The sequence below is a fragment of the Alexandromys fortis genome, unplaced genomic scaffold (genome assembly GCF_014885135.2).
Source record: "Alexandromys fortis isolate MF-2015 unplaced genomic scaffold, M_Fortis_MF-2015_v1.1 scaffold_74, whole genome shotgun sequence".
Lineage (NCBI taxonomy): Eukaryota > Metazoa > Chordata > Mammalia > Rodentia > Cricetidae > Alexandromys > Alexandromys fortis.
Genome location: NW_026068008.1, coordinates 5,157,873 through 5,169,361, shown reverse-complemented (window position 1 = coordinate 5,169,361; position 11,489 = coordinate 5,157,873). Strand labels below are relative to the sequence as shown.

Sequence of the window (11,489 nt, the reverse complement as noted above, 5' to 3'; positions counted from 1 at the left end):
TAACTCCTGTGACTTCTCACTTTGAGTCCTATTTTTCTACTGTGCTGTCATCTCTACAAGGGCTAGGGCTCCTTTTTTTCCTTCAAGAACTCACCTCTAGGTTTACTGTTGGTACCTCTAAATTAATATCTATTTTATGGCCATGTCTTCATTCTTAGAATTTCATAATGAAACAAAGCATTTGTAGCTTCTCAGTGTCATTGGTCTACACTTTTTCTTTTTAATTATTTTTGTCAGCTCATAATGGATAAAAGACAAACTTAGGAATACTTTGACAGATGCGATGAGTATTTTATAGGTGATATAAAATAGCTTCTTACAAATCACCAGGACAGAAAATATTTGATTTATCACATATCAAAAGGTCATCATGACCTCTATCTAAATTTTAAAATTAAATATCTGCCTCCAGTGACAAAGCCCTACCGTCACAATTGTATGCAAAAAGATAAAAGCTGATCTAGAAACAGACATGCCAACTAGGTTCATAACAGCCTAATCAGAATCGTAATATAATTGATTTGAAAATTAATGAAATATAAGCATATTTTCATTATATGACTTTTGGGTTTACAATTAAAACTAAAAAAATGAATTGCAATGCCACAACACTGAACACAAATCCTGGTGGCCTACTTAAAATGTTTGTATGAACAGGAGGAATGGGAACGAATTACTAAACAAAAAAATAATTACATTCCTCGGAAGTTGCTCTAATTGTTATGTTGGGACTTTAAGCGGTCAGACATAAATATTTTCCTCTCTCTAGCAATCCATATATGTCATGTCATAAATTAAACTAAAACTCAGATAATTTTGCTGCAAAAATTTGAAAATGAGCATAGAACTTTCTAGTCTAACTGATAATTTTCTTGTCTACCTAATTATACTGCATTTGGCCTTATGAGAAATGAAGGAGAGAAAATAGATTATTGCTTAATTATTCATAATAAAATCTGCTGCATTTAAATAAGTTATTAATGCAACAATATTCCATTATTGAGAAGTGAAGGATTTAATTCACTAGTAGAGTACTGCTGATATGCACAAGATCCTGGGTTGCTTAATGCCCAGAACCCAAAATATAAAACTTAATTATTAATAATGTCATGAGTCATGTGTCATGTATCTCCAAAATGCAGAGGCTTCAAGCTTATATTGCTCATAAATTCAAAGCCATACCATATGTTTCAGGATTTTGAAAATAGAGTAGTATTTTTATAAAAATTATAAACTAGATAAGATTGAAATATAATAGAGTAACATACTTCTACTAAATTAAATTTATTTTACTCTACAAATGATTACAATACGTATGCAGAAATATTTGTTACAACGATTTAGGTAGGAAATGCCACAGAAATGTAAAATAATGTTTTTTTGACTAAAGAAGTTATGAAAATAAAGTGAATGTTTCAGTTAAGAATATTGATTTTGCCATGAATTGATTCTTCTCAAATTTGCCTGCCTGTTCCCTCAGCACAAATCATAACTACTCCTCTTGCCTCTAGGCATATCACAATATTTCTACAGTTAGAACATTGTAAGCATTTATGGTTGTATAGTTCCAGACCTTAGACCAGGGACTCTGGCTGTACATTATGACGTTCACCATATGTGTGCTGAATAAAACATGATTCAAGGCCATTAGGTTTTGTGAAAATAATGTGATTTTCTTTCCCGGGTACATCAATGTCAATAAATGTCAAGGTTTGCCTTCATTTGACTGGATAGATTTTTAAACTAAGACCAACTTAAACACGAGGACAATGATACTGTCATTGTCAATGTCACTGTTGTGATTTGACTTTGAGTGGCTCCCAAAATTCTCAATGGACAGCTGGCAGTGGTATGGAGTGGTAACAAAAAATTGAGAATATTGTTTCATAAGTTTGCATGAGCACTGCTGGTTTTATAATTTGATGGCTTTATTTTAAAATGGTGTCAATTAAGAGGCAAGGCTGGCTTGAAGGATGCAGGTACATTGGTCTGTGTTCTAGAGGTGTCCCTTCCCCTGGTTACTTGTGCTTTCTTTGTCTCTCTGTCTCTGTCTCTCTCCTGCCTGCCTGGCATAACTAGTACAACTTTCTTTTGCCATGTGTTTCTGTGAGGATTATAGGATAATTTTGCCTTACCACAGGTCTAAAACCACTAGAGCTAGCTAAATAAGAACTAAAAGTTCTGAGGCAGTGAGCCAGCTCAGTTCTCCGTTCCTTGAGCAGTTCACTGAGAATTTTTCTGTGATGATAAGAAGTTAATACAGTGATCACGGTCATCATCATCACCAGAATAACTATTGTGGAAATGCAGTTTATTGTTCATTCACCCACTTATTTATCATTTTCAAGCATTATCTTTATCAGTTGCTTCTATGCTGCTATGATAAAACAATGACCAAAAGGGTTTAATTGAGTTATAGTCCATCATCAAAGGAAGCCAAGTTGTGGGAGCATGGAGGCAGGAACTGAAGCAGTGACCATGGAGTAAGTGCTCACAGGTTTGTTCTCCATGGCTTGCTCATCTTGTTGTCTTATACAGCCCAAGACCATTTGCCCAGAAGTGCATTTCCCCAGTAGTCTGAGCCCTCCAATACCAAACATCAATAAGATGCTTCTGCAGGCATTCTTATTAGCCAATCTGATGATAATTTTTCAAATGTACCTTCTTCTTTCCAGATGAATTTACCTTGTCAAGTTAATAGAAACTAAACAGTACACTGTCCCAGACTTGGAGGAAAAACAAACTATATTTATTTTAGAAAACCCTAAAAAATTCATAAGTTTATGCATGATCACTTCTCATGCAAACAAGAAAAACATGAGCATCTAGATATGTATTTAAACTTTTGCTTTATCTCTGATATTGTTGCTCAGTCTTGTAGAATTATTTTGTCTTTCTGTATCTGGGTTTCCTGATGCAAGTTGATTTTTTTTTCTAGTTCTATCCATTTGCCTGAACATTTCATGATGTCATTTTCTTAACAGCTGGGTAGTATTTCAGTAGATAAGTATACCACATCTTCTTTATCCATTTTTTGGCTCAGAGACATCTAAATTGTTTTCAGTTTCTGGCTGTGATGAATGAAGTCAATATGAACATAGCTAAGCAAGTACTTGTCTTTATGGTAAGCCATTGTGTCTTTTGTGTATATGTGTAAGAGTGGTATACCTGCATCTTGAGGCAGGTCAATTCCCAGTTTTCTAAGGATCTGCCATATTGGTTTCCTTTGTGGCTGTACATGTTTAGAGGCTCCCTCCAGCAATGGAGTAGTGTTCCCTTGTGCTATATCTTTGCCTAAATGAGTTGTCACTTGTGTTACTGACTGATCTTAGCCATTCTGAAAGGTGAAAGATGGAATAGTAAAGTAGTTTTGGTTTGCATGTCCATGCTGACTAAGTTTCTCAGTAATTTGTGTTTCTTCTATTGAGAATTTTCTGTTTAGACTGCACCGCATTTTAATTGTATTATTTATTTTCTTGATATCCAGTTTTTTGAGTTCTTTATATATTTTAGATAGTCCTTTATCTGATGTGCAGTTGGTGAAATTATTTCCCTTTCTGTAGGCTGTCATTTTTGTCCTGTGATGGTGTTCTTTGTCTTGAAAAAACTTTTCAGTTTCATGAGATCCCATTTATTAATTGTTGAATTAGTGCCTTCAATATTGGTGTCCTGTTCAGGAAGTATAGTAGGAGCTGCGGGCCTCTTCCCACAGCCCGGCTCCTGGCCACTGGCTAGCTTTAAACCCGAAATAACAACGCACAAACTGTATTCATTTAAACACTGCTTGGCCCATTATATCTAGCCTCTTCTCAGCTAACTCTCACACCTGGACTAGCCCATTTCTAATAATGTGTGTAGCACCCCAAGGTGCGCTTACCGGGAAGATTCTAGCCTACGTCCATCCTGGGTTGGAGCTTCATCATGTCTGCCCAGAGAGGAGAGCAGCCTGGCATCTGTCTGAGGCATCTTACCTCACTTCCTCTTCCTCCCAGCATTCTGTTCTGTTTACTCCACCCAGCTATGTTCTAACCTATGAGGGCCAAGCAGTTTCTTTATTTTTTAATCAATGACCTTCCTCCATCAAGGAAGTTTGTTGTCTCCTGTGCCAATTCAATTGAGGTTAGTGTGTATGTGATGTATATATAGAAAGATGTGTGTATATATATATATATATATATGTGTGTGTGTGTGTGTGTGTGTGTGTGTGTGGTTATTTATTGCTTCTTTTGGATTTTTAGATCACACACACCAATCCCACTCACCTCCAGTTCCTCCATATCCATACCTCACCCTGCAGCATCCCCCTTCAAATTAATCTTTCCCAAAATGATTTAAAACAAAACAACTGAAAAAAACTACCTTGCTTCTCTGTGTTTCATGTCTCTTGTATAGGTCACCAACCAGCTCCCAAATCATGACTTGGAGACTTATTAGTCATGAGTGCTTGGTCTTAGCTTAGAGTCATTTCTTACTAACTCTTACGACCTAACCTATTGTTATTCATCTACATTTGCCTCAGGGCTTTCTATGTTTCTTCTGTTCTGTATGTCTTACCTTTACTCTGTATGTCTTACCAGACTGCTTCTCATGTCTGGCAGATTGGTGGCTGCCTAACTTTTGGTTACAGTCATGCTCCTCTCTTTCTCCCTTGTTCTCCTTCTCTCTTAGCCTAGAGTTCTCCTCCTACTTATTCCTGTCTGCCAGCCCCTCCTATCCCTCTCCTCCCTAGCTATTGGCTGTACAGCTTTATATTAGACCCAAGTGCCTTAAGCAGGCAAGGTGAAACAAATACAAGTCATCTTTACATAATTAAACAAATGCAGCATAGACAAAAGTAAAACACATTTACATAGTTAAAGTAATAATCCACAGCATAAACAGTTGTAACATATTTTTTACATAGTCAAAATAATATTCCACACAATCTCTCCAGTACCTCTTCATTCATCCTAGCGACACTGGAAGCTGTGCTTTGTATATACCCTTTTGTTCAATCAGTCCCACCCACAAATATTCATTGTATTGAGTCATTGATCTCATCCAAGTCCTCTGGCCTCTGGCATACCATAACCACTGGGCCTTCTCTGAAACTCCTCTCAGATATCCAGGGGATATCATGGGGATCCTGTGGCTATTGTTCTACAGGACTGGTCCCTTTACATGTTCCAGCACTTCATACACAGGGTAGATGCTAGACTGAACCAATCCAAGGCCTAAGATATGGATCTGGGTTGTAGTTTAACTGGTCAGTCCAGGCCACTGGGACCACACCCCTCAAGCAAGGGGTGGAACCAGCTCTTCTAGGCCAATGCAATTGGGTCCAGCTCTCCTACACCCATGGTGAGGAGTGAGACTATCTCTCTTGAGTGAGGGGACCAGTTTTCCCATGGGGGAGGATAGAGGCCTTCTCTCCTTCCACAGTGCCCAGCCAGGGGCAAGGCCCACTGTCCAAAGACCAGTGAAGAGTGGGACTCACTCAATCTGGCTTTCAGATTTCAACATGGATGGCCCCCTGTGGTAACACAGGCCATGGATATCAACACAGAGAGCAGCTGCAGTGGGACCATGGACCTAGATTTCTCCTCCTATTTATTCTCTCTGCCTAGTTATTGATCGTTCAGTTCTTTATTTGACAGATTATGTGCTTTAGGTAGGCAAGGTGAAACAAATGAAACACATCTTTACATAATTAAACAAATGCAGCATAAATAAAAGTATATGCCTTTACACAGTTAAAGTAATATTTTGCAGCATAAACAAATGTAACATGTCTTTGCCCAGTTAAAATATTATTTAACAACACCAACTAGTATGGGGACAGTGGTCAAAACAGTTTGCTGTGTCATTTTCACACATTTGTCATTATGCTCACCCATTCCTTCCCTACTATCCTCCCTCACATATCTTATCTACCTTAGGTTTGTTCCCTTCCCACCTCCATTGCCTTATCTGATATAATGTATCTTTCCTCCTTTCTCCTCCCTCCTCCTTTCCCCTTCTTCTCCCTCTCCTCCACCTGTTCTTCACTCCTCCTCCTTGTCCTTTTTTCCTTTCTGGTTATTTTTTGCTCTGGTGGAATTTTTGCCCACCTCAGAACTTTCCCCCTTCATTTATTCTTCCATGCATATAATGAATACATCTTTAAGATTTTCCACTTGAATTGCGTTATTGCTTCTAAACATATTTCTATATGTTCTTCTTCACCACATGGTTTCTGATACCTATGTGATCTTGGGTAAGTCTCTTAAATTTGCCAGTTCTGGACAATGGAGATGCAGTTTAACGAGTAGTGTGATTTTCTGACATACATGATACCAATTGAGTATGGTGAGACAAGCCTGGAACTCCAGCACTCAAGATGTAGGGGCAGAAAGAGCAGAAGTCAAAGGGAATTCTTAGATACACAGCAAGTTCAAAGGTCTCTCTGGGCTACATGAAACCTTGTCTCAAAAAGAAATACAAGCTTAAATTTCTATTTTTATGATAAAATATAAAAGCCCCTATCTCAATGGGCTATATGTGAGCTAAATGAATCAATTGATCTAATATATATAGTATATATGTGTTTGTAATATATATATATAATAGTATATAGTATGTCTTTGAGTACACTAAAATATAGATTATCCAGTAGTAATAAATCTCTGGTTTGAAATGAATGAATGTTCATAAGAGACCAAAGGGAGCTTAAATAGTGGCAAGAAATGAAATGAGTGGGCCACAGCTGTGCTCAGTCTGGCAATAAAATGTTGTTCATTTGGAATAGAGTACCATAATGGAAATGGAATAATGCACATAGTGAAGGAAAAATGGATTAGCATATGTAGGTTTTGTAGAACATGAATTTGTGAAATTATGAAGGGAAAATGTCAGGTATAGTTTCTAATGTGTGTGTGAGACAAAATGAAGTAAGAATCAATTTAAAGAGCGACCAGGAAGACAACCAGGATGCAGAGTAAAGGATCCTGGAATTCACTTTGCATGAATACATTTGCATGACCTTAATTCATAAAAGGACAAAGGTCACACAGGTCACTGTGGATGTGGAAAGCATGGATGAGAAACGTTCATCAAGAGGGAAGCCTTATGTCTCATTAATCCACATGTGCAATTTCTACTTTGCCAACACTGGCCTCAAGCATGCTTCATTTTGGGTGTGTGTGTGTTTTCTTTTTTTAGTCTTGTCTTCTACCTGTCCTTCCTGACTCTTCTTCACCTGGATAGAGTACTTATCCTTACCATTCTACTGAGATTATATCTTCTTCAATAACCTGCTTTACAAGCTAGTCATTCAACAAACTTTGTGGGGTCTTTTTCCTATTCTTTTTCTTCTCTCCTAGTTTGCTGATGCCCTTGAAGTTATATATCATCATGTAATAAAGTCAGTGTCAATAAATCATATCTCACTTCGGGCATGGCCCATAATAAAGACTAATACTCTTTTTGTTCCAACTGTCTGTCTCATGTACAAGATGGCCCACCATTAGACTCTCAGGTTCTAGCAGATGTCAGAGCTCTGTAGTAGTTTTGTCTGGGTTTTCTGTCCTACCAGGTCCCACAGCTGTTTAACCCAAAGGAAATGCACAAAGATCTACATTAGTTATAAACTGACCCATTGGCTCAGGCTTCTTATTAACTCTTTTAACTTATATTAGCCCATTATTCTTGTCTTTGTTAGCTATGAGGCTCAATACCATATTCGGCGTGGAAGTTACATCTTGCTTCTTCTGTGGCTGAGTAATGACTGCAGACTAGGATTTCCTTCTGTCCAGAATTCTCCTGTTCTCACTGACCTGACTCTACTTCCTGTCTGGTTGTCCCACCTATACCTCCTGCCTGGATACTGGCCAATCAGCATTTTATTAAAATACAATTGACAGGGTACAAACCATTGTCCCACAGCATTTCCTCCCCCCATTTTTTTAAGAAACAAGAGCTCTGAATCTAATATCCTTTGTTTAGCTCCTATCCTGACCATTATCCATAACAACTTGTAACCAAAATTCTAAACTACAGAAAATATCCATAGTCCATTTTTTGGAATGTGGGCATAGTTTTCCAAGCTACTTCCTGCTGTTTGGGGCACGGATAATATTTTGGGGACCTAAGAAAATTTAGAATTTTCATCAAGTCATGATTGGAGTATTCTGTGAGGCTTGATCATCTCAGGTAGCAGTCTTGAATCAGTTCTGAATATAGAACTCAGACATCTGGGCCATCTGCTTCTACCAGAGATTTCTCAGGTGATCATCCTTGATCAAAGCTGATTTTTATTAACTCAGAATGAATTCATGGCTTCTTATTTCATGTGGAAACAAAAGCAAAACATCTTCTCCAAAGTAACATACCTTTTGACTTCAATTTTAAAGTCAAGATATTTTCAAAATAGCTTTCTTGGATTAATTCAGCAGCATTAATAAACAAATATCTTCGAGCAGCTGTTGCTCCTTCCTTACCTGTCAAGCAATTCAAAGACAATGTAATAACATACAGTATCAAGACCCTCTTGTGTGTTTTCCATCTTTACATGGCTTTATTTTAACCTCTATTTCTTTTATTTTTATTTTTGATTTTTGGTTTTTTTTGTTTTTTTCTTTCTAGTAAGACTAAATTTATTCAATACCCTAGAGTAAAAGTTTTGATTATAAGTATCCAACAGTATAAAAAGTACAAAACAGATCTGTAGATTTCTAATATATTAATACAAAGTGCATGACTACATACAGTACGTCCTACGGCAGAGAGTGGAGGGGAGAAGACTGTGGTTGAGGTCTAGTAATAAATAAATAAATATAGAAGTAGAGATGATCCATCAAAGTATATTCTACCACCAATACTGCAGCCAAAATGTACAAAAGAAACATCCCGCGTCGAAGCAACGCGGGAGAATGGTAACGGCTGGACTCTGTACTACACCAAGGGCTGTGGAGAACCAACCCACTCACTGGGCAGTCTGTGCATGCGGTGGCTTGTACTAGGTAGGTTTTTCCAAAAAAGAAGAGACACACAAAATGTAAAACTATAAAACTATAGGATGCCACAAATGGTGGCCCTCCCAGTTGTGAAACACCAACAGACTCTTAAAAATCCAGTTTTTAAAATATCATGAGCGACAGAATACTAAGGCAGCCACACACCCCTCCCTGTAGGAGAGGTCTGTAATGGCACTATTTTTCCTGAACTTTGAAAAGAGGCGGTCGGACAACTTCAGTCTGGCTCAGCTGAGCGCCCTCATTGGGATCTCCACACGAGGAGCCCCACTCAACTATCTTGATGTTCAGAAGCCCAACTCCAAGAAGCCGACACAATCCAACCAACCAACTTAGCCTCAACACACAACTCTTTTCTTCTAATCAAACTTTAAATAGAGGGAGAAAAACAGTAAGACAAAACCCAAAACCCTAATAAAGTTATGACAAGGCAAAGAGCTACTCTATAGATAAAAAAAAAAAAAACCTCCACAAAAGGTCAACTGAGGTAATCCAGAGCTAGAACTGACTCGTGCGGATTTCAGTGAATCCCAGACAGCTGTGTAACACCAACGTCAATTATTTACACACTGCAAGCCCTCTAAGAAATGTGCCCCGAGCAGCATCCACTGTGCCCCTCGCATCCCCAGGACTTACACATCCTGTTTAAGTAGTTTATAACCACGTGTTCTCTACCGCATGCTGATGCTTTGGTTCTATCCCTATAGGACCTTGCTCATCCTACAGGCTGGCCTTCCCCAGAAGGAGCTCTGGTTCTGTTTTATAAGATTCACATAGGACGAGAGGAGGCGACTCGGTGCTACCTGTGTGTGTTCAGAGATTGCTTCGTCCTCCAAGCTATTTGCAGAAAGCTCGGTCTGTCCTGCTTAATCATCAGTAGTACAGGTCTGAATCATCAGAGCCTTGGCAACACCTTAGCATTGAAAAACTCTTAACTACCTCTAGGGGGCAGGTCGTGCCACTGAGTTATGACAAATCATGAGGGAAAACAAGTGTAGCCAGCCATTTAAAAATGCCCCAACCACTGCCTCTCCACAGAAAGACTAAAAACTACATATGGTTTATCACACACAAATCCCATCTCTGTCCCCTGAAATTCCCCTACTTCCATTCATTAGAGGGGATTAAAAAAAAGACTTTAAAGAGCACTTTACAGCAGCATTCAGCTTTCCTATGAATACCCAGCATCTTAAATATTATGTACACTTCTTTCTTGTAGTAAGCTAGAAACTGGCTTCAAAGTTTGTTGGATGGGGGGGATGGGTAATCCATGAAACTATTCTAGAAAAATGTCTTTTGGCAGAATAGCAGGTATCCAAGTTAAAAATAGGAGGGTCAGTTTGTTGCTTTGTGGTCTTTTCAAAGTTTAAATTCGCTCTTTGTTCCCTTCTACATGAACCTCAGTCACCACTCCTGAGTGGAGATGGGCAGGGGCGCCGGCCCCTGCTCCTCGGGCTTCTCAGCAGCTGCCTTCTTACTGCTGCAGCAGGGCTTGAAGAGGTGCGTGTCGACGAGGACCTCCCCAAAGCGGCCCTTGTAGATGATCCCACAGCAAATCTTCTGTCTTTTCCAGTAGGTAAGATCTAAGAAGGAAAACACTGGAGTCCTGTTAGAACTGGACGCCATCTCTGTATCTGAGCCGTCGTCTGACTGGTTACTGTAGCAGGGAGACTGTGCGGGGGAGGCACTTGAGGTGGTGCTGTGAGCATCCGAATTGTGGCGTTTAAACTCCTTCTGTAGTTTACTGATCTGGTTGCTTTTCATCCTGTTTCCAGACAGAGTTTTCACTTTCTTTGGTTTCAATGTTGTCTTCAGACTGGGTCCTGCCCTTGCATCTACCACGTGATTCCAGTTTTTTTTTTTTTTGATCCCGCCGACAACTTCTTCCATCTTTTCACAAGCAGCACACAGGCATTGCAGATGTCTCCCGAGCGAGTCTCGTGCAACCCAAAACAGCTCTGGAAGTCCTTTTCATAGCGTTTGCTGTCCGTGAACCGAGAACTGGAGGACTTGGCTCTGCAGATACAGCAGCCCTCTATACTTCGGTACATCTTTGGCTTGTGAAAACCAAACATCTTCTCTTCTGAGCAATAGCTTCCACGTGCAGCAGCGTCCCCACGGTGCGGATTGCACCAGGCCAACCCCCTGCAAGCACTCCCTCCGCCTGCGCCGAGTCGATTTTTTGGTTTTTTGAGACAGATTTTCTCCGTGTATTTTTGGCTATCATGGAACTCATTCTGTAAGTCAGGCTATCCTTGAACTCACCGAGATCTGCTTGCCTCTGCCTCCCAAGAGTTGGAATTAAAGCTATGTGCTACCACATCTTGAACTCACTTTCTTTCTTTTTTATTTTAAGGACTTTAACCTTTTTTTTTCTCTCCCAAACCTGCATATATATTTAATACACTGTAAACCATTTAGAGGTTTTCTTCATTTTTGAATCTCTTTTTACTCTATATCTCTCTTTTTCTGACCACATAAGTCTTTAATTTGCTAGAC

At 39.2% G+C, this 11,489-nt stretch overlaps 1 protein-coding gene across 1 annotated transcript; it reads right to left on the bottom strand.

Moving 5' to 3' along the window:
- Positions 1–8,590: 8,590 nt before the first annotated feature.
- Positions 8,591–11,160, bottom strand: LOC126513424 (SIN3-HDAC complex-associated factor-like). Its single transcript, XM_050161787.1, is given in 2 exon segments — positions 8,591–10,853; positions 10,856–11,160. Coding segments are annotated over 2 exon segments (669 nt in total). The 5' UTR covers positions 11,066–11,160; the 3' UTR covers positions 8,591–10,394.
- Positions 11,161–11,489: the final 329 nt, after the last annotated feature.